This window comes from Pogoniulus pusillus, chromosome 38, assembly GCF_015220805.1.
Source record: "Pogoniulus pusillus isolate bPogPus1 chromosome 38, bPogPus1.pri, whole genome shotgun sequence".
Lineage (NCBI taxonomy): Eukaryota > Metazoa > Chordata > Aves > Piciformes > Lybiidae > Pogoniulus > Pogoniulus pusillus.
This window is the reverse complement of record NC_087301.1, coordinates 1248111-1270257: the sequence shown is the minus strand read 5'-3', so window position 1 is coordinate 1270257 and position 22147 is coordinate 1248111. Positions and strand designations below refer to the sequence as shown.

The 22147-nt window shown below is 54.0% G+C and overlaps 1 protein-coding gene across 6 annotated transcripts in view; it reads left to right on the top strand.

Moving 5' to 3' along the window:
• The window catches only part of LOC135191187 (protein CEPU-1), a 480880-nt gene that overhangs the window by 272962 nt on the left and 185771 nt on the right, over positions 1–22147 (top strand). For 3 of the 6 annotated variants that reach the window (XM_064173250.1, XM_064173252.1, XM_064173255.1), the window contains exon 2: positions 10473–10557. In XM_064173250.1, coding sequence (XP_064029320.1) covers positions 10473–10557 — 85 coding nt within the window. Of the gene's footprint in view, positions 1–9039; positions 9121–9332; positions 9412–10301; positions 10558–22147 lie in introns of those variants that run through there. The other 3 variants (XM_064173253.1, XM_064173251.1, XM_064173254.1) reach the window with 3 other exon arrangements.

The following is a 22147-nucleotide window of genomic DNA, read 5'->3' as shown; positions in this document are numbered from 1 at the left end:
GCTTTTATAACCTTTTAAAGGGGCATAAAAGCAGCCTGGCCACCAGAAAGCTCACTCCACTTAAAGGCAGGCAAAAGAGAACAGCAAACATCTGCTGTGCCCTGAGGTGAGAAATGACCCAGGGAGTGGTGGAGGGAGATGCTGGAGCCCCAGGTGTAAGCTGCTTGTGGTCTCACCTGTCTCAAGGAGGTTTGGAGCCCTCTCTGCTGTTAGCAGCCCAGGCTCTGGGCACTGACACATGTTCCACCTCTCAGCAACTGCAAATCTGGTTCCCCAGACCACTCTTGGGAGGAGTAGGTGTCAAGTTTAATGAGCTAACCTCTTTTATTTCACTTCTCCCTGCTCCTCTGTGGATAAATGCTGCTTCGGCTCTGCTCCTCCTGGAAGGAGGGAGGAGGGAGTCTCTAAAGGTCTCGCTTTGAGGCTGGAGGGAGAGTTTGTTCTGCAGACTGCTCCAGCCTCTCCAACAGCACCCAGCCCCTGCAGTGGGACTGAGAGGTGGGCCAGGCCCCAGGCTCACTAACCTGGGTGGGTGTGGGACGTGTTTGTGTCTGTGGCTGGCACACTCACTGACAGTGCATCCTTTTGTCCATCCTGGGGCAAGTGCAGGGCTGTGCTGTGATCCCCTCCTGCATGGCACAGTGTTTGCTGCCTCTGCTCCTCCCAGCCAGTGAGTCCATCTGCAGTTGGAGGCAGCATCTTCAGAGCGAGGAGGGAGCTCCTTCCACCTCTTGCATGGCTGCTGGATGATGATGCAGAAGCATTTGGTGTTGCAGGTGGTTGTAACCTCACCACTTCAGGCTGGTATGCACCTCCAAAGCCAGGAGGAAGCTTCTTCCACCTCTCCCAGGGCTCCTGGACAGCGATGCAGAAGCATTTGTTGTTGCAGGTGGTTCCAGCTTGACCACCTCATGCTGGCACACCCCTCCCCAGCTGGGAAATCCGGATGGGGAGATGTGGCTTTGGCTTCTCCTTGCCGAAGCAGCGGTCGGTCTGACGAGACAGAGAAAAGAAGGGAGTGACCTTTCCAGCAGTCTCCAGCTCAGAGGAGGGAAGAGCTGAGCCCCCATCTGCAGCGAGGCACCATTTGAATATGGATAGGTTGGGAGAGTTGGTTATCCCCAGGCCATCTCCCAAATAATAACCTTCCAGAGATAATGCTGCAAGGGCCGTGGAGGGGATGGAAGCAGGAGCAGCTGCTCCTAATTTGACTTCATCTGGAGGGAGGCACTGCTGGGAGCACCCCGCGTCCTCTGCACGCATTTTTCATCATTACAGGCAGCAGTGGCAGGGCAGTGACAGATATTAATGCAGTCCACGCTGGGAGAAGGCTTCTCTCCATCAGACCCCATGTGCAGCAAGAGGGCAGTGCCATTTGCAGCCCTGGGGAGGAGGTGTTTGAAAGGTGATGTGCTTTTTACCCAGCAACTTTCATTGCAAGACATAGTTCACGTTGGAGAAAGGGCACCTGAAATCATCCCACTGGGAGCTGTGGGGGCACTCCCTGCCCACACAGTGGGCCTGGGGGAAAGTGTGTTTGCAGCAGGGCTGGGGATTCACTGGGGTTTTGGTCTGACTCTACATAGCACCTTGGAGGTGTCAGTGCTCCTCATGGCAGGGTTTGGTGTGGCTCAGATCACTCTCGTTGTGGCACCTCAGAGATGTCATTGCTCCAGGTGGCAGTGTTTGGTGTGACTCAAATTACTCTCTACATGGCACCTTGGAGGTGTCATTGCTCCATGTGGCAGAGTTTGGTGTGACTCAAATCACTCTCTACATGGCACCTTGGAGGTGTCATTGCTCCAGGTGGCAGGGTTTGGTGTAGCTCAAATCACTCTCTACATGGCACCTTAGAGATGATGTTGTTCCACATGTCATGCTTTGGTGTAGCTCAGATCACTCTCTACATGGCACCTTGGAGGTGTTACTGCTCCATGTGGCAGGGTTTGGTGTGGCTCAGATCACTCTCTACATGGCACCTTAGAGATGTCATTGCTCCAGGTGGCAGGGTTTGGTGTAGCTCAGGTCACTCTCTATATGTGACACTGGCGCAGGTTGCCCAGGGAGGTCGTGGATGTGCCCTCCCTAGAGGTGTTCAAGGCCAGGTTGTATGAGACCTTGAGCAACCTGGGCTGGTGGGAGCTGCCCCTGCCCATAGCAGGGGGATTGGAACCAGATAATCTTTAAGGCCACTTCCAGCCCAAACCATCCAGTGAATCTCTGCCCCTATGGAGCTGTCATCACTCCACGTGGCAGCTTTCTGGGACCTGAGCTCCCTGCCTGTGCCCAGCCCTGCCTTAAGAGTGATGCTGTGAGCTTTGCAGATGCACTCTGAGGAGGGCTGCACTTCCTTGCACCCCTCAGCCTCCTTTTATTTGCTTATCCCACTAAATATTCATCAGTAACATTTAAGACAAAGGAAAGAGATAATTACAAGGGGAGAGTTTTTTTGCAGTATTAAAGGTTAACAGAATTCTTGGCATTTGTGCCGTGTCGATCTCCATATAATTATGCTCATTTCCCAGAATTCAGAGACGACTCTGCCTGGTAAGGCTCAAAGATGGGACCCTGGGAATTAAATTTATGAGCTCCTTTCTCCAAATCCTCAGATTCAAACCCAGCATCTTGCTTAATGGCACCACTATGATTAATATTATTCTTGGACGCTGAGCTGGGCGAGGGTCAGAGGACCACTTGCAGAACTCAGATTGATACAGGCAGGCAGCAGCGTGCCCAGGCTTTATTCCCAAGCAGCATTCCAGCAGCTTGGCAGCCCAAAAGTGCCTTTTGCAGAAGGAGACTTGAGGCTGGTAAAAGATGAGCCCTGTAGAAGTTCAGTCTGGAGAGGAGAAGGCTCCCAGGTGACCTTATTGTGGCCTTCCAGGGTCTTAAGGGGGCTACAGGAAAGCTGGGGAGGGACTCTTTAGGCTGTCAGGTAGTGATAGGACTGAGGGCAATGGAACAAAGCTGGAAATGGGGAGAGTCAGTCTGGATTTGAGGAGGAAAAAGTTCTTCAGCATGAGGGTGGTGAGACCCTGGCAGGGGTTGCCCAGGGAGGTAGGTGGTGGAAGCCTCATCCCTGGAGGCCAGGCAGGATGAGGCTGTGGGCAGCCTGATCTACTGTGAGGTGTCCCTGCCCATGGCAGGGGGGTTGGAACTGAATGATCTTTGTGGTCCCTTCCGACCCTGACTGATTCTGTGTTCTAAGTGCAGTTCCTCAGGCCTGAGGTACATCTGAAGCAGCCTCTTTTTGGCCGTGGCTGGTCGGGAGTTGGAAAGCAAAGCTTGGATCTCACCTCCCTGTTTTTGAAGGTGACTGATCCAGGTCCAAAGGCACCTGCAGGCAAAAGGCAAATCAGTGTCTCCAGGAGAGCTTCGTTTCAAAGATGCTGAACATCTGGCAGTGGGTTGTGGTTTCACCCAGAGCTGCTGAGTGTGCTCAGTGCCTTCAAAAGAGAGATTGCAGGGGCTTTGCTCTTCATCTCTGCTTTGTGTTGAACTTCATGGTCTAAATCGAGACACCTCCTCCTCTCCTCGTGCTTCCTCTGCCTGCTTCATTTGGACTGAGCAGCTTCGAGGTGGGAACTGGCTTGGCCGTGGAAGATTCACAGGTTGCACTGGGTGGGAAGGGAGCCTCAGTGGCCATCTCGTCCGACCTCCCTGCAGTCAGCTGGATGCAGTACTGCAGGTGAGATCTCAGCAGAGCAGTGGCAGAAGGACCTCTCTGGATCTATTGTCCACACTGCTTTTGATGCAGCCCAGGCTGCCAGTGCAGGCTCACGTCCGGCTTCTCACCCACCAGCACCCCCAGGTCCTCCTCTGCAGGGTTGCTCTCAATCTCATCATCCCTCAGCCTGGACTGACATTCAGGCTTGCCCTGAACTAGGTGCAGGACCTTATCAAGCGTTGTGACAGTCTCCTCATCCCAAAGGGAGATCCCAAAGGGAGCTCTTGGGGACAGATGTGCATCTCTTCCTAAGCTTGTGTCCAAGCTGCAGTGCAGCCTGGTCTGTCTGTGGTGCACAGCTGAGCATCCTCAAGGATGCTCTTGTGTATCTCTGCATATGTTCAGGATGGCAGTGCTGTAAGAGGTGGTTTGGCAGGTAGTGATGAGATTTTCCTCCTGCCCTGGCCACCTTCCTCTTCCTCAGGTGATACCTTCTTGGTTCCATTGTACTGTGTCCAGTTTTGGGTACCACAGAGTGAGAAGGATGTCAGTGAAGCTGGTGAGGGGTTTGGGGAGCATGTCTTATGAGGAGAGGCTGAGGGAATTGAGTTGTTCAGCCTGGAGAAGAGGAGGCAGAGAGGAAACAGTACTGCTGTCTTCAGCTACCTGAAACCAGGTTGCAGTGTGGCTGCTCTTGGTCTCTTCTCCCGAGTAACTAACAAAAGGACAAGAGGTAATGGCCTCAAACTGCACCAGAGGAGGTTTAGGTTGGAGATTAGGAACATTCTCTTTCCTGCAAGAGTAGTCAGGAGTTGGAACAGGCTGCCCAGGGAGGTGGTGGAATCACCATCCCTGGAGCATGGTGAAATGAACACGTGTGGTGCTCTGGGATGTGGTTCAGTGTTCATGGAGGTGTCGGGAGGAAATGGACTTGATGTTCTAAGACTCAGTAAGGTTGGAAAAGACCTCTGTGATTCTCTCTTGAGGTACTACAGGCAGGTAAATTCCTTCCTGGCTTTGAGGCTCCACCTTGGAACAGGCTCTTGCAACCTTTTGGAGGGCAGCAGCTGCTCCAGCCCCTTGTCTGCAGCGAGCAGGAGACAGCTCGGCCCGGGGGGTGCCCTGCAAGGAGTTAGCTCAGGTGCTTGGAAACTCCCCGGGCTCTGAGCAGGGAGTGATGAACCCAAAGCTTTGCAGGTTTTAGGTGGTGGAGTTTTTTTCCTAAAGGGCAAACAAACTGCTTTTGCCCCCTCCTTTTTTTTAAGGCCAGAGCTCAGGCAGCAGGGCAGCAGATCCCGGAGTGGCTTTAGGGGAAGGCTCCCCAAAGCACACTTCATTCCGATTTAATAGGGTGGTTAGTGTAAGTTTATCTAAATGCCAGTTAAATATTAACAGCATCTTTACTGGGGGATTAATGGGGTCTGCAGCGTTGTGTTTCCAGGCGGCGTGAAGAGGTTGCTGATAGTCGCCTGCCTGCTTGAGAGGGAGCAGCGCTGAGGACCCGCGAGGATGCGTTCTGCATTCAGAAAAGTGGCCTAAAAACAACCCCTAGCAGGCAGGAATGCCTCTGGGGTGAGAAAGGCTCAGAATACCTCCAGCCAAGTAAGGCTTTCCATCATTGTTCCTTAATTGGGGCCACCCTTAACGAGGGGATAAATGAGTCAGCAGAGCCCCGCGGTCCTTTATGCCTGCGGTGAATGGTTGGAGGCATTGAGGGCTCGGTAGTTATGCGGGAAAAGCTCCCCCAGACTCCTGTGTCATTCACCTGACTAATGCCAAGAAAACAAAGCACTTTTTATTGGTGTTATTTATTTCCCCCTCCCCTTACCACTCTTAGTTTATTGGAGAGCAGTAGGGTTATGAAATGATGTTTGCATTCTGGAGGAGGGAGAAGGGCTCAGGCATAAATTATGTTTCTGATCATATTTAGCCATTTCAGGTTAGAAAGAAAGAAAGAATGACCCACGTTGGGGTTATCAATTGCCATCTATCAGCTTCCTGAAAAGGGAAGGGGAGAGGGAAAAAAAGGGAATTAAAAAATCTGGCTGTACAAATTGCTTTGCTATGACCTACTTATTGAAAGCAATTTATTTCCCCCTTTTTTTCACTAAGATCTTTCCGTGGAGAGGGAAGGGAGAGGATGGTGGTGTATGTGTATAGGTCTGGGTTGGGTGGGAGGAGGTCTCAACTGTCCCTTCAAGCAGCTGCATGCCAAAGAGATGTTAGAGTTGTGCTGAGAAAGCTGAGGAGGGGAATCATAGAATCACAGAATCAAGCAGGTTGGAAGAGAGCTCCAAGCTCAGCCAGCCCAACCTAGCACCCAGCCCTGGCCAATCAACCAGACCATGGCACTAAGTGCCCCAGCCAGGCTTGGCTTCAACACCTCCAGGCACGGCGACTCCACCACCTCCCTGGGCAGCCCATTCCAATGCCAATCACTCTCTCTACCAACAACTTCCTCCTAACATCCAGCCTGAACCTGTCCTGGCACAGCTTGAGGCTGTGTCCCCTTCTTCTGTTGCTGGGTGCCTGGCAGCAGAGCCCAACCCCACCTGGCTACAGCCTCCCTGCAGGTAGCTGCAGACAGCAATGAGCTCTGCCCTGAGCCTCCTCTTCTGCAGGCTGCACACCCCCAGCTCCCTCAGCCTCTCCTCACAGGGTTTGTGTTGCAGGCCTCTCCCCAGCTTTGTTGCCCTTCTCTGGACAGTGAGGCAAATGTTTGTTGTTTTGGGGCTTTTTACCTGATAGAGGAAGTGCAGCTGCAGTTTGGCATTTGGTTATGAGCTTTTGCGACCACTCAGAGCTGCTTAGTCACAGAATGGTCAGGGCTGGAAGGGAGCTCTGGAGATCGTCTAACCCACCCCTCCTTGCTCACTTGCCACCCCCATTACTTACCAAGTTTAGGCTTGGGTTTGCTCCAGAAGCCTAAGGTTGGAGCAGCATTCGCTGGAAGGCTTCCATGCCTGGCAGAGGGAGCTGAGGTCCACTGCAGTAGGCTGTGGGAAGCACTGGTCTGAGCCCACAGATCTACCCTGGGGGTATTTGGCAGAATCCCAGCATGGTGGGGGTCAGAAAGGACCTCTGGGGATCATCTAGTCCGAGGTCTCCCAGAGCAGGTTGCCTGAGACTGCAATGTCCAGGCAAGGTTTGCAGTCTCTCAGGAGAAAAAAAGACTTTTGGGGGGTTGCTGTGACTGAGTTTTGAGGACTGATTTGCTCTCTGCTTTGCCTGCAAGATTCCACATTCCCACTTAGCACTCCCATAGAGATGCTCTCCTGCAAAGCAACCCACAGCCTCTTTCTCCTCCTAACCCCTTCCTCATCCAAGATTTCAGCATCCTCCCTACCAGTTGCCATCTCCCTAGGGACAAATCATTCCTTTGCCTCCATCTCTGCTGCTGCTGCTTCTCTTCGCAGCGCCGACCAGAGAGGTGCTTGTGGTCTCTGCCAGGAGAGGGGGGCCTTTAGCCTTGCTTGGGAGGAAGAAGGTTGAGAGAGATAAGGAGATAAATACAAACCTATCGAGTTTACAGGGTGCCTGTGCTTTGCATGTTCTGTTTGTCTGCCGCCTGTTGCTTGCAACAGAGAGGGAAAGGAGGGGGGGGAAAGAAGGTAGGACTTTTATCTAAGTAGGAAGAAAGGGAAGGAGCTGAAAGCAAGAGGCTACGTTTGGTGCTCAGATAGGTGCTGCTTTGCAAGCAGCTTAGCCCACGTTCGGCAGACTCTTCTGCTGTGGTCAAAGCCCACCGAAGGAAGAAAGCCTCTCTCATCCCTGGAGGAGCCTACAAAGCTCTCTTTCTCTGCCTGCTGAACCTTCACAGCTGGACTCAGTTGCTGGCTCCTCTGCTGCTGGAGCAACTGAATTATTTAAAGGAACCTTGATTTGGTTTTCTCTTTGCTGTTTTCCTGCGTTGTGTTTATTGTCTATAGATATTTTTATAGTCTGAAGCAATTACAGCTGTCAGGAAGGAGACGAGCTGTGACAGGCTGATTTATATGTACCATGTACATATGCAAGAGAGCTGGAGACAGGGAGATAGACCAGGGATTGGGCTGGGTTTTAGTATGCAGGAGCCAGCCATGCTGGATTTAAATTCCTTGGGATTTTCAAACAAAGCTGATGATCTCCTAACAATAGGCTAAATTCAGCCCCTTCGCCGGAGGGTTGGAGCCGCTGGGCAGCTCACGGTTGGCCCCAGCCCCTCAGGCTGTCAGTGCAGGCAGGTGCTTTCTCTCCTGATTTAAGATGCTCCTGGCAATCTGGGCCCGAATGCTGTGTTAAAAGGTTAACTGGCTGTGGTTATTGGAGTCCCTTTGGTTTTGCTGACACAGGAGGTGGTCTCTGCCCAGCCAAAGCAGCGGCCTCACAAAGGCAGCAAGCTCCTGCGTGATGAGTGTGGTGGTGGCCTGTAGGTCCTGCTCCTCAGGGTGGTGCCCAGTGGGGAGCAGGTAGAGCGGCGACGTCCTCATCCTGCCTGTGGTGCTTGCATGCTGCAGCAGTCATCCACAGCAGCATCTTTTGTACCTTCACTGACTTGTGCACTCTCGGTGCAACACCACAACCAAGTACCAGGAGTTTCAGCTGCTGGTCTCACTTTGTGCGTTTCAGACTCCCCTCCCCGCCCCAGTCCTGCTTTGCGATCCCAAAGGATCTGCTGAAGGCAGGTGTTTACCCCTCCCCTGCCAGACTGGTCAGGAGCTGAGTGAGCTGTGAAGATTAAACTCCTGCCGTGGAGAGGTGGGGAAGGCTGCCGTTCCCTCTGGGAAAACATAGGACCTGAGGCAGTGCTGGATTCAAGGAGCAGAGAAGCCTTCAGAAGTGGTGGTGGAGAGACTTGCAAAGCAATCCCCTTCTCATGCCACCTATCAGCAAGCACAATAATAATAATAAAGCTTTATTTGAGTGAGTGTTTCCCCTGCCCAGCACAGCTCACAGTGTTTTAGAGATGAAATAGCAGAGTTAGTGAATTAAGCAGTAGTTGTGCAGGGGGATTCGCAGGCTCCGGGGATTAGTAACGGGCTACGGATCCTTTCACATCTAGGTCACCACTTTGAATCCTGTTCAGGTTGGCAGCAATTTCGAGGCAAAAAGAAGCACAAAACCCAACCCAAACAGCCAACAAACCACCCCATAAATTGGGGCTGTGTAGTAGCTGCTGAGCCTGTGGTGGGGAGCAGAGGGGGGGAGGGCTTGTGGATAAAGTCCCTGGTCGAGGAGAATTCCTTAGGGACAGAGAGTGGAGGGGGCCTGGTTCCCCCTGCCCAAGCTTTGAGGGGTGCAGCACCTTGAGATCTGTGGCTTGGCTTTGCACTTGCTCGGTGGTGGCTCCAGCAGGACTTTGTGCTCTCAGGATGGCTTCCCCAGCACCTGTTTACCAGTGTGAATCTGTGCCTGGAAATCCTGGATGTGTTTAGCTGGCAGGGGGAAGGAGGAACTGCCTGGGATAAGCAAAGGTGGTGTCTGCTGAATTATGAGCTGAGAGGAAAGAAGCAAGTGTGTGGGGACTGTGCTGGTGGCTGGGGAGGAATTTCCCTCTTCAGTTCATGCTGTGTGTCTGTGAGGTGCAGTGCTCCTGCCTCTCCTCATCACCACCTACCTGACTTTGAGGGGTGGGAGAAGAAATTTTATCTTGTGCCTCAGTTTCCCCTCCTGCAAAGTGGCTTTGCCGCCTGGGGAGGGGATGGTGCGGAGGGAGACGAGGGTACAGATGTTAGAGGTGGTGTGGTGCTGGCTGCTGGGTGGAGGTAAGAACAGCGGGGAAGCGACTGGGGGGAGGTCTTGGCATCCCGTCCCCCAAGGAGCGTGGTGAGGTGGGGGTTAAAGTGGGTGTCCTTAGTCGGGGCTGGCGTGTTCGGGAGGCGCTGCCGCCGCGCTCCCCCCTCCCCGCCGCTGTGTGTGTGCGGGGCTGTGCCGGGGGTGCGGGAGCCAAAGTGCCGGTCAGTGATGGAGCCGCTGCCATGACAACCCCGGGAAATCAGCCTCCGCGCCGCCCAGGGATGCTGCCGGCCGGCGCTGGGATGCTGCTGCCGCCGCCACCGCCTCGCCTGTCCTCTCACCGCTGAGGCCAGCTCCGGCATCCCGACATCCTGACATCCCTCCCCTCATCCTGCATCCCAGTGCGCTGACATCCCCCTCATCTCCTGCATCCCGGCATCCTGGACCAACCTGCCTTTGGGACCTGACAGTGGGGCTGGAGGAGCAGAGGAACTGCCGGGCACTCCGCCGCCCTTTCCCCGTGGTGCCTTCTTGCGGCTGGACCCCTTTGCTAGCTCACTTCGGGGGTGTTGGGTTTTTTTCTTGGTTTTTACTGTTTTTTTGGACTCGGGACAAGTGTGCGGGAGTGGGGTGCAGCCAGGAGGCTCCCCTGACGCCTCCTCGCCCAAGTGAACCTCGGACTGTTTCCCGGGAAGAGCCGGCTCGCCCAGCGTCCAGCACCTTTTGCCACTTCTCCTCCTCCTCTTCCTCCTCCCCTCCCGGCCCTCCCGTCCTCCTCCCTCACCCAAGGATACTGGGGACTCCCTCCGGATGCTGCTCAGCAGGCTCAGTGCTCGCAGGCTGCCTTGCTCCTGATCTCCGTGGAGCTCCGCATCGCTCGCCCCGGTTGTTTTGCTCCCCTCCTTCCTCTCCCTCCTCCTCATCTTTCCCCCACCCCCTTACTTTTTGCTCCCGGTGGCCTTGTCGGGTGTGTTTTTTGGCCTGTTGGAAAAGTCCCTGCTGCCCAGGATGGGGGTCGGTGGGTGCTTAGCCCTGCCCTGGAGGTGCCTAGTCGTCCTCTGTCTCAGGCTGCTCTTCCTTGTGCCCGCAGGAGTGCCCGTGCGCAGCGGAGATGCCACCTTCCCCAAAGCTATGGACAACGTGACTGTGCGGCAAGGGGAGAGTGCCACGCTCAGGTAGGACAAGCTGCGTTTCTGACTTGGGGGGTCTTAGGGAGGGGGGTCTTGCTGCATGGGGAAGGCAGTCGGTGCCTTTAGGAATGTGACTCTGCTTCCCCGCGGGGGATGCATCATGTTGGTTGGTCGGGCAGCAAGTCAAGAGGGCGATTTGGGTGCCAAGGGACCGGGCTTTGGCTCAGCCCCTTCCAGCTGCCTGTGGGAAAGTTACAGGGGGATGAAAAAGGGGGAGTGTGATTCCCTCTTGGCCCCCCGCCCTGCAGTGTTGCAAGGTTCGTGCTGTCAGTGGTCGTGGCTCGGGCATTTCGCCTGTCTTTGGTGGGGATAAACATCTCTTTGCTCCTGGGGTGCAGCCTTCATGTGTGTCCAACCACCTCGGGGTGGGGAAAGGACGAATTGTTTACCTTCCGCTGGGTTTTGTGCCTTTTCTCCATGTCCAGCCCTGCTGGGATGAGGGGAGTGGGGATGGGGCAGGCAGAGGCTGCTCTCCTTAAAAATCCCCCCGCCCCTGCTCTGGAGGCAGGAGGGCTGCGGTTAACTCTTTGGGGTGGGGAGGAAGCGTGGGGCTGGGCGCTGCACCGGGGTGCTGCTGGTGCGCCAGGGGCTGCCACGGGAGCTGCCGCTCGGCTCGCTGTAACTTGCGGGACATCTGACGGCCAGATCCCTTGTCCTCGCAGCAGATGGGCGCAGTCATCCCAGAGGATGCTTGATAGGGACATTAAAAAATCAAAAGGCAGGGCTTAATTGCAGCTCTGGGAAGCGGCAGTGGCAGCTCGGGCGTGCTGGGGAGTGACTTTCTCGCATAGGTGACACGAACATCTGCGGGGCCAGCTGGGTGTGTGCGCTCAGCGCCGCACTCCTGCTTTGCGCCAGCGAGTGGAGCAGGGCCAAGCCAGGGCAGGGGGGGAAAACCCAGCACCTCAGGAGCAATTCTCAGCCAGGTGTCTCCTCAAGCGGTGGGAAGACTTACAGCACGGCTCGGTTAAGCCCCGAAGTGTGCCGATCCTCTCCGTGTGCGTTTGATGTAATGGTAGAACGGTAGAGATTGGAAGGGACCTCCAGGGATCATCAAGTCCAACCGCTCTGCCTACAGAGGATCGCCTAGGACAGGTCACACAGGAGTGCATCCAGACAGCTCTTGAAAGTGCCCGGAGAAGGAGATGATTTCCTGCCACTTGGCTGTTCGCAGCCGAATGTCTCATCTCGCCCATCCCTTGCACGATCCCAGGATCGGTTTTGTGTCGTGTCACCGCCCCTGGATGTCTTTAGTAGCCACATAGCTGTGGTGCTTGGGGACGTGGCTTAGTGGTGGACTAGGGGGAATAGAGTTAATGGTTGGACTCGATGATCTTGGAGGCCCCTTCCAGCCTAAATGATTCTGTGAGTCTGTGGAAAAGAGGTTTGGGAAGAGGTGGCTGAGGGGGACGGCTGCTGTGTGCCTCTCCCAGGAATCTGCCTTGCTGAGTGTGACTTTATAAAGGTAGCTCCTGTCCTCTCCCTACTCACTGAGCAGCTCAAGCACTGAAAACCTGCAGATCTTGCCAAGGGGCATCAGAGAGGGAGGCTTTGGGTTACTGGAGGTCTAGGCAGCAAAAAACATGGGTGGGTGGTAGCAGCAGGGTGGCACAGGCACTGGTGCCCTGCAAACTTGTGGAAAGAGGAGAGTTGCTCTGCTGGGGGCCTGCAAAGGGGTTCTGGCAGGGCTCTGCCCTGGCACTGGGTGCTCGATGGAGAACAAAGGAAAGCTGAGGTGAGTCAGCAGGAGGGATGCTTGCTTTCTGTCCATGAAGGCTGGTGGGAAGCAGGCCTGCTCCTGGGAGATGGCCTTGGGGAGGGAGGGCAGAGGCTTGTTGTCACCCCAGAGCTGCTACATGCTCATCCCAACTCAGCTGATTCTGGTGGTAGGGCATGCCTGTGTCCCTGCATGGGCAGCTGGTCCATACAAGTATGCCCCAGGAGATGGGCACATGGGCTTTGGGTGAGTCAAGTGTGCTGCTGATGCTCTTGCTGTGCTGATGAAATTCCAGGCATCCTGCCCCTGGAGTGGGCACTGCTCTTGGAAATTAATGCTCACTGCTGCTGCCAGCTTGGTGCCCTGGCTTGGTAGCTGGGGAGGGTGAGGGCTGTGTTTTATACTGGCGTTTTGAGGCATTTTCCTTCTGGTTTGAGGTGAGAGTGGTTAATTTAGCCCACAGTTGTCTGCCCCCCAGTGCTGTGGTCCCCACAGTGCTGTGGCAGGAGCTGAGGGGAGAGAAGTGCAAGTGAAAACGACACCCATCCAGGGGAAGGAATCAAGGAAGCGTGAATCTTCCTGCCTGCTCCTCTCCCAGCCCAGCGCAGCCATCGATCTGTTGTGGAGGAGTTAACTTGTTCAGAATAGCAATGCTGCTGCTCCTGGGCACCTCCTGCCCAGCATAAAAGCTTTAGCCCTGCCCTCACCCCAGCCCTGCAAGGATGGCAGCCAGGGAAGGGTGAACAGGAAGGGGAAAAAAAGTAGTGCCCCCTCTTTTCCTGCTTGTTTTCATGCCAGGTGGGAGGATGGTGAGTTGCAGTTGAAGGATTTGGAAGGGAAGAGATGTTTCTAGAGGTCTCATCTTGAGTTTTTCACAGCCAGCAAAAGGGAGAGAAAGCTGAGAACTCAGCAGCAGAAGTTGCTGCTCTGATGAACTGTGTGGGAACTGCCCCTGCTGAGGGAGAAGAAGGCCTGGCTGTAGGAAATGGGCTGTCACATCTGAGGTGTACCCCAAGCTGCTGCCTAGCAGCAGTGTCCTGCCAAGAAGGCTCATTTCAGCTCCATCCCTGCCGCCCCTCCAAGCAGAGCTCACTTGGTGCTGGAGGAAAGAAGCTGGATTGGTGGTTGTGAGGAGTCTCCTCCAGTGTGAAGGGCTCAAGCTTTGCTCCCTGGAAACCCAGCTACCATAAATCTGCCATCAGGAGTCAGTTTAGGACCAGAGTCACCAGAGACATTCAGATGTCTCCTGTCTTGTGATGTCTGCTGGAGGATGAAGTCCTGTATCTTGCTTTGGTAGCAGCACTTTGGATCACTCTAGGCAAAATGAAGGCTGGCTTTAGACCCAGACAGAGCTACCATCTGGGATAGAAGGGACAGGATTTACTTCTGGATGGAGCAACACTTGCAGGAATAGGCAGAGGGTTTGTGGGTGTACTGATGCATCTATTGGTGCCTGAGCTGAGGCTGCTCCTGCTCTGAGGTTCCAGCAAGGGCTGCTGTGTGTGGGCAGGTCAGTGCTGGCTGTCTTGTTGGATCCTCTAAGGCCACATCATGAGGACAGAGTCACTCTGCATCCCCTCCCACCGTGTCCAGACCAGTAACAAACAGTTCGTGCTGGAGAGGACCCAAGCTGAACTTTCATCAAGCACTTGAACCGAGTCCAGGCGCTGCTGAGACCTTTGGAGCAGTTCTCTCAGCACCAACACAAATGGCTTGATTATGATTTCACTTTAATTGGCCTCACTCAGCACTTTTCCACAGCAAGGCTGTGCTGATCCCATCAGCATGCACAGGCACTTGTGTGATGTCCCCCTGAATATGCTGGTGCTCCCTTCAAATTCTCTGGCACCCCAGATCTGGCTGTAGGGTGAGAGCCACTTCATTGCCAGGCTCCTTCCTCTCTGTCTCCTGGGTTTTTTTGGCAGGGTGATGCAAGGTCTTTATTTATTCCCCCTTTGAATCTAATGCTAAAAGTTAAATCTGAATTTGACAGGAGTCAAAGCTTCTCTCTCTTTTAACCCTGATGTTTCCCATGGTTCCCACCTCAGGCTTTGGATAGAGCCCATGCACTTTGCCACTGAGGTCTGCCATGGCTTACCTAAGCTTGGGTTGCAAATTTATTTTGCTCCTGTTGTGCTGTTGAAATAATTTTGGAGAAATGATAGCTTGGCTGTGAAACAAAACAAAGTCAAGCATGTTTGTTTGGTGGATGCAAACAGAAAGTGTTTGTTTGCCAAGCCGAAGGGGACCTATCACAGTCTCTTTCCTGTGGCTCTTTGCTGCCCTGCCTTTCCCCCTTGATCCATGGGAAGAGGTTGTGCTGTCTGAGATGGGAAGTAGGGCAGGTGTGGATAACAGGGTGGTGTGCTCCAGAGCAGGTCCTGAGGAGCCGTTCATTGCTCTGCTGCTGCCAGGGCATGAGTGATGAGCATTCTCCACTGAGGTTTTGGGCAGCTGCTTTTGTGGTTTGCAGTCAATGAGTGCAGAGGAGTCTGGCAAGGGGTAGGGGAAGCCACTCTGGGTTCTCTGTTGCTGAGACGGTGGTGCTGGCCACCCCCACGGCCTCGGGGCTGAGTGATGCAGGGCTCACAGGGTGCTGCTCAGCGTGGGGCTGGGCTGCTGTGCAAACACAGCAAGCAAGACAGTGACTCATGAGAAGGTCCAGCTGTGATTGCTAAAGCTCGTTTGGTAGCTGCCCAGCTTGGTGTCCGTTTTGCTGGGGGCTCCCCACTCCCCTCTTTTGCCATTGGTAGGAGCTGCAGTCACCCCAGAGAGGGAGTGGTGCTTCTCCAGCCCTCTTCCACACCCCCAGGGACAGCCTGAGTTATGTGCTGCTCATCACAGCCCTGCCATCTCCTGCCCTGCCCAGCCAACTCCCTCCAGCCTTGCATAACCACCCAGCTCCTTATCACCAGGTCAAAGTGAATCTCCCTCCCCAGGGCTCAGGCCGTGGGACACTGCTCCCAGGAAATACTCATTCCATGCTGATGGTCTCCACGCCCATCACTGTGGTATTTCTCATCCTGTAGAGCACTGAAACAGGCTGCCCAGAGAAGTGGTGGAGTCTCCATCTCTGGCGGCACTCGGAACCTGCTTGGATGCCTTCCTCTGCAACCTGCTGTGGGTGAGCCTGCTCTGGCAGAGGGATCAGACTGGACAGACCCAGGAGACCCCTCACTGGATCAGATTGCTCAAAGGCCCATTCAGCCTGGCCAGGGATGGGAGCCTCCACCACATCTGTGGGCAACCTGTTCCAGTATTTCGGCACCCCCATGGTGAAGAACTCCTTTCAGATACTGAAAGGCCACAATAAGGTCACCTTGGAGCCTTCTCCTCTCCAGACTGCACAGCCCAAACTGCCTCAGTCTCTCCTCACAGCAGAGCAGCTCCAGCCCTCTGACCATCCTCCTGGCCCTTAGAATCATAGAATCAGCCAGGTCAGAAGAGACCTCCAAGCTCACCCAGCCCTATCCTGCTCTGGACCCCTTCCAGCACATCCATATCCCTGTTGTAACAGGGGCTCTCATCGTCCCCCAGCCTTTAGTCACATGAAGCCTTACCCCAGCCTAAGGGCAGGACCTTTCTGCACCCTGCTGGAGGCTGTGCCTAGCCGCTGGAGCTCTGCCTGCAGGGGCTGCCGCGGTGCCCACCTGCGCTGCCGCTGCCGCTCCGCCGATGGCTTTGCTTGCGACGGCATCTTTCTGAAAGAGGAGTTTAGTGCCGAAGTGGCCTGTCAGCAGATCCTCCCCACCTCTCTCCCGTCTCCGAATGGAATCAGCTCAGAGTTGGGAGGGGGAATTGTCATATGCATGGATTACTTTTTTTTTCCCTCCTCTCTTTTCCCCCCCCCTCTCTTTTTTTTTCCCTGAGTGCAATTTCCATCTGAGATGAGACAAGCTCTTGATTGCTCTGCCAGAGGAGGCTTTCCCTTTATAGCTCTCCTAGTAGAGCTGCTGCCTCTGGTTCACTTTCTGGGCTGGGGTCTCTTAGGGGGCAAGCATTTTGTTCTGGAGCTCTCATCTCCATTGTGGAGTTAAATGTCTCCAGTCTAGCAGCTCTGGTGACCTCATTGCTGTCTACAGCTACCTGAAGGGAGGCTGTAGCCAGGTGGGGTTGGGTTATCTGCCAGGCATCCAGGTTGCGACAGAAGGAGAGGACACAGCCTCAAGTTGTGCCAGGGGAGGTCTAGGCTGGATGTTGTTAGGAAGTTGTTGTCAGAGAGAGTGATCATTGGAATGGGCTGCCCAGGGAGGTGGTGGAGTGGCTGTGCCTGGAGGTGTTGAAGCCAAGCCTGGCTGGGGCACTTAGTGCCATGGTCTGGTTGGTTGGCCAGGGCTGGGTGCTAGGTTGGGCTGGCTGAGCTTGGAGCTCTCTTCCCACCTGCTTGATTCTATGCTTAAGTTAACCAGACTTGGACCCTGATCCTCCAGGATGGGAAGGGCTGAGGGGGAGGAAGAAGCAGGGAAGTGATTGTGCCTCTGTACTGGGCACTGGTGAGGCCAAAACTTGAACACTGGGTTCAGTTTTTGGGCCCTTACTGTAAGGATTTTGGGGTGTTGGAGTGTGTCCAGAGAAGGGCAACAAAGCTGGTGAAGGATCTGGAGAACAGATCCAGTGAGGAGCACCTGAGGGAACTGAGGCTGTTAAGTGTGGAGGAGGCTGAGGTAAGACCTGATGGCCCTCTGCAGCACCCTGGAAGGAGGTTGCAGTGAGGTGAATGTGGGTCTCTTCTCTCTAGTCTTAGGTGATAGGAGGAGAGGAAATGGCCTGAAATTGTGCCAGGAGAGGCTTAGGTTGGAGATTAGGAACAATTTCTTTGGTCAGAGATGCCCAAGGATGCTCAAGAAGGTGGTGGAGACCCTGTCCCTGGAGATGTTCTAAAAATGTGTGGCCATGGCACTCGGGGCCATGGTTTGATGACCATGGTGGTGTTGGCTTGATGGTTGGACTGGATCCTGGAAGGCTTTTCCAACCGAAACAGCTTTATGATTCCATGATCCTGTTGGGCAGAGCAAGCTTGCAGATGACAGAGCTGGGCAGTTGCTGGGGTGGCATTTCTGATGGCTGAGCTGAGGCTGTGAAGTGTTCAGCTCTCAGCCCTGTTATCAGCTCCTCGTGCTGAGGCCCCCTCCCAGCCCCATCAGTGTGTGCATCCCTGTGCAGCAGTCGCGGCGCTTCCTCTCGCTGGCTCCGTGACTCATCTGCTTGCACTGCAGTCTTCTTGTGGCAGGATGTGTGCAGAAGGTGTGCCCTCCTGGAGGGCATCACAGATGTCCACCCCTCTCCTGCCCTTGCTTGGAGTTTGCAGGGGCTACTCTGAGTGCTGTTCGGCTGGGAGTGCCGTGGGAGTGTTGTTTAAGGGGCAAGTGGTGGATGGCTGGGGCACTGCAGAGCTGCTTGGGAGGTGAGTGGTCATCAGGTAGGAGCTGGGAGTCAAGAATTCCTTCACCTGCAGGTCTACTCAAAGCCCTTCTCTGCTGAGAAGCTGCTTTCATCATGACCTTGAGCTAACCTAAGCACTTGTGGGTGGCACTCCAAGGGAGAGGAACTGGTCTCACCTCTAGCTCATGGCCATCCAGATGTGCCATCCCCATGCTCTTCTGTTCCACCTTGGCCGAGCCCTCTGGGCAGTGGCCACAGAGCCCTGAGCATTGCAGATTGTGAGTGGGCAGCTCCCTGGGTGCGTTCATGAGAGGTGGGCTGGGGGTGTGGGACTTCTTCAGCTAGCTCCAGTTGGTGCCTGCCCTGGTTTCAGTGGTGTTACTCCAACTCCTGCTGTTGGAAAAATCCTTCCCTTCATCTAGACTTGTTCTCTCCTCCTCCCAGACCTGTCTAAACCTGCCAGTGTTAGCTCAGACACCTTTATTTTCCTTCAGGAGAAGAGGTGTGTGTGTGGTGTAAATCAGGAAGGAGCTAATCTACAGCAGCATGGGTGGGAGTCAGGGCTGGCAGGCACTGCGGTGAGAGCCAAGCAAACAGCCCCACCGATGCCACAGAGAGCTTTGTGCTGACAAAGGGACTGCTCCAGTGCTCATTAAGGTCATCAGGAGGCTTTCTCCTAACCGCAAGGGACTGTGCAGCAGGTTGGAAGGCAGCGTTTCCAGCTCGCTACCGGCTGCACGCCGTGGCCAGGCTGCCTGTGGAATAGCAATGCAGGAAGGTCCTGGCAGAATGAGCCTGCTCGTGGTTGCTTTGCAAAGCACATGGAAATTGCTCCTGCTCTCCTCGGGGCTGGGATTCGAGGTGCAAGAGCTGTGCAGGAGCCAAGGGTGAAGCACCAGCTGAGCTGTCTGGGTGCTGCAGAGCCTGCCGGAGTGCCAGACCTGTCTTAATCATTAGTGTGTGTCCTTCTGTCATTACTGTGCCCTTGTGGCCAAGAAGGTCAATGGTGTTCTGAAGTGCATCAAGAAGAGTGTGGCCAGCAGGTCGAGGGAGGTTCTCCTCCCCTTCTATTCTGCCCCAGTGAGGCCACAGCTGGAGTATTATGTCCAGTTCTGGGCTCCCCAGTTTGAGAGGCAGAGTCCAGTGGAAGGCCACAAAGATGCTGAGGGGATTGGAGCACCTCTGATGGAAGGGAAGGCAGAGACACCTGTGGCTGTTTAGCCTGGAGAAGAGCTGCCTGAGAGGAGATGATCTCAATGCTCAGCGAGAGCTGGAGTGGAAGTCATGAGGACAGGGCTGGGCTCTTCTCAAGGTGGCCAGTGGTTAGCAGGTACTAACTGGAGCCCAGGAGGCTTGGCTTGTAAGTTCAAGGAGAAGCTTCTTTGGGGTGAGGGTGCTGGAGCCCTGGAGCAGGCTGCCCAGAGAGGTTGTGGAGAGATTCCAAACCCACCTGGGCATTGTGATCCTGTACAGCCTGATCTGGATGAACTTGCTCTAGCAGGGGGGTGAACTTGCTGATCTGCAGAGGTCTCTGCCAAGCTGCACCGTGCTGGGATTGTGTGTATTAAACATCTTGCCCTAAAGCAAGGATTGCTCAGCTAGCTGTGAGCAGTGTTGGCTCTTGCCGCCGCAGCCGTGCTGGGGAGCATTTGTTAGAGTAGATGCAAAGACAGGAGGCAGAGGACCAGATGGGTGAAGACAAACTTGACTTTGCAGTTGGGTTGTCCCCTGGAAAAGCCAGTGTCAGTGAGACAGAGAGAAGAGGTCTGGAGAGCTGAGCCTGGTCCGAAGGTGGGGACACCTTTGGGGCAAGTGCTGTATGCGAAAGGACACCAAGGGTCAAATGGGAGATGTTTGAATCCAGCTCTGCATGGCAATGAGGACTGAGTAAATAAGGAATAAAAGCACCTTCCAACAGCAGCAGCTGGTGAAATATCACAGGTTTTGGGTTTTTTTTTTTCCCAGAGATGGGAGATTTGACCAGCTCTGAGCCTGCAACCACAAATGGCTCTGACACCTGCGTCTGTTTTATCAGACACATGCAGAGCTCCGGACAGGATCCAAGCAGGCATTACTTCGGATTTTGGAGGCTGATGTTTGTTTTTGCTCTTCTTAAGGCTTCCCCCCATGTCCCCCCACTCCCCCTTTTATAGGTTTATGTTTTATTTTAATAGTGGAATGGTTATTTTCCCAGTTTCACATCCCCTGGCCACCAAAAGCTGTGTTTTCCAGACCTGGGTTCCTTACACACCTCTAAAAAGAAGCACAGGAGAAAGCAGGCAACAAAGGCAAATTCTCAAAGGTAATAAAGAAAAGAGCAGAACAGCTCCAGAGCCACTTTTGGATCTCCAGATGGTCTGGAACTACAGATAAGCTTGAGGAGGGTAGATTTAGATTGGATGTGAGGAGGATGAAATTCTATCCAGTGAGGGTGGGGAGACACTGGCACAGGTTGCCCAAGGAGCTTGTGGCTGTTCCTTCCCTGGAGGTGTTCAAGGCTGGGTTGAGTGAGGCCTTGAGCAACCTGGGCTGGGGGAGGTGGCCCTGCCTATAGCAGGGGCGTTGGAACTGGAGCATCCTCAAGGTCCCTTGCAACCCAAATCAGTCACTGAATCCCTAAGCACAGCACTGGCATTTGAAGATGTGTTTGGATTCTTACACAAATCCTCCTCATTCAGTACAGTTCAGGCCTTTAGCCCAAGGTAATCTTTGTTATCTTGCATCCTTTTATAGTCCAGCTTGCAGTTCAAAGGGAGGGTGACCCAGGGGAATACTCGAGCAAGCATTTTCCATGTCCCCACAGATTTGGTGCTTACCTTGCATTGTGATTCAGTGGGCAAACACCTTCCTCTTCTGCTTTTATTAAAAACATCTGCCTTGGAGGAAGAAAATACAACTTCCTTCTGGTTTTTTCCCCACCTCTGAAGCAGATATATTCACTAAAAAAAAAAATCCACTTATTTTGTACCTACTTTGACTGGGAAATGCCTGGTTTAGAATTTCCCTGTTGGGAAAAAGAGCAGATTTGGGTTTGCTGGGTAGAAAAAAGAAAGAATAGGGAAAAAAGTATTTCTTGCTTTTAATCTGAGTTTATGAGTTCATTGAATTATCTTGTCACATTCAAGGGGAAATGCTTTTATTAAGCTGCAGTGAGGCTTTAACATGTCTTAGAGGAAACAGTGCAATTTTGATTCCATTCAGCCTCAGAAGGGAAGGATTTCAGGATACACAGAGTTTTCCTTTCAGCTCAAAAAAGGTCTTTTCCCTTCTCATCTCTGAACTGCTTCACGTTTTGGAGTCTTTTCTGCTTTCTTTTCTATCCTCCCCGACCTTCCTGCTGCTTTCTTCTACTTGGAGGAGCTGTTCTGCTTTGAATCAAAGTTGATGTGATGTGTAAGTGATGTGATTTAGTCCTCTCCACACCTGAGGAGCAAAAGGCATTCCTTAGCCTTGACTGGGTGTACTCATGAAAGGAAAACAAGCCTCTCCCCTCTCTAGGTGTTTTGTCTGCTGTGGCTGGGCAGGACATGGTCAGGAGGTTAAAGTCTCATCTTGGGTTGTTATTGCTTCATCACAAAGGTGGTTGGTTGAGGGAGATGCCTTCACTGGAGCGTGTCAGCTGGGTCTCCTAAATTTCTCTGCCTGTCCTTGGCTTGTGGAGGACAGCAGATGCCATTTCCTTGCTGGTTCAAAGCCAGCAGCACACAGACTGTTGACATTGTCTAGGAGATACAGGGGCCCTTCACCTCAGGCACCTCTGAAAACAGCCTGCCAGGCATTTTTGGCCAGGCAGAGGTTCATCAATTGCAGTGGCACAGCCCCAAGGAGTCTCAACAGACACCTAAGGGCTGGAGAGATCACTGGGTGGACAGTGCTCCTGTGTAAGTTGTTTTGGGTGATCCTAGAGCAGGGTAGGTTTGGATTGTACACTGGGAAGAAGCTCTTTACTGTGGGAGTGATGAGAGATGGGAGTAGGTTGCTGGGGAAGTTGTAGATGCCTCATCTCTGGAAGTGTTTAAGACTGGATGAGGCTTTGAGCAATTCAAGAGAGATGCTGAGGTGCTGGAAGGTGTCCACAGGAGGGCGCCAGAGCTGTTGAGGGGCCTGGGGCACAGCCCTGTGAGGAGAGGCTGAGGGAGCTGGGGGGGTGCAGCCTGCAGCAGAGGAGGCTCAGGGCAGAGCTCATTGCTGCCTGCAGCTGCCTGCAGGGAGGCTGTAGCCAGGTGGGGTTGGGCTCTGCTGCCAGGCAGCCAGGGATAGAACAAGGGGACACAGCCTCAAGTTGTGCCAGGGCAGGTTCAGGCTGGATGTTGTTAGGAAGTTCCTGGCAGAGAGAGTGATTGGCACTGGAATGGGCTGCCCAGGGAGGTGGTGGAGTGGCTGTGCCTGGAGGTGTTGAAGCCAAGCCTGGCTGGGGCACTTAGTGCCATGGTCTGGTTGATTGGGCAGGGCTGGGTGCTAGGTTGGGCTGGCTGA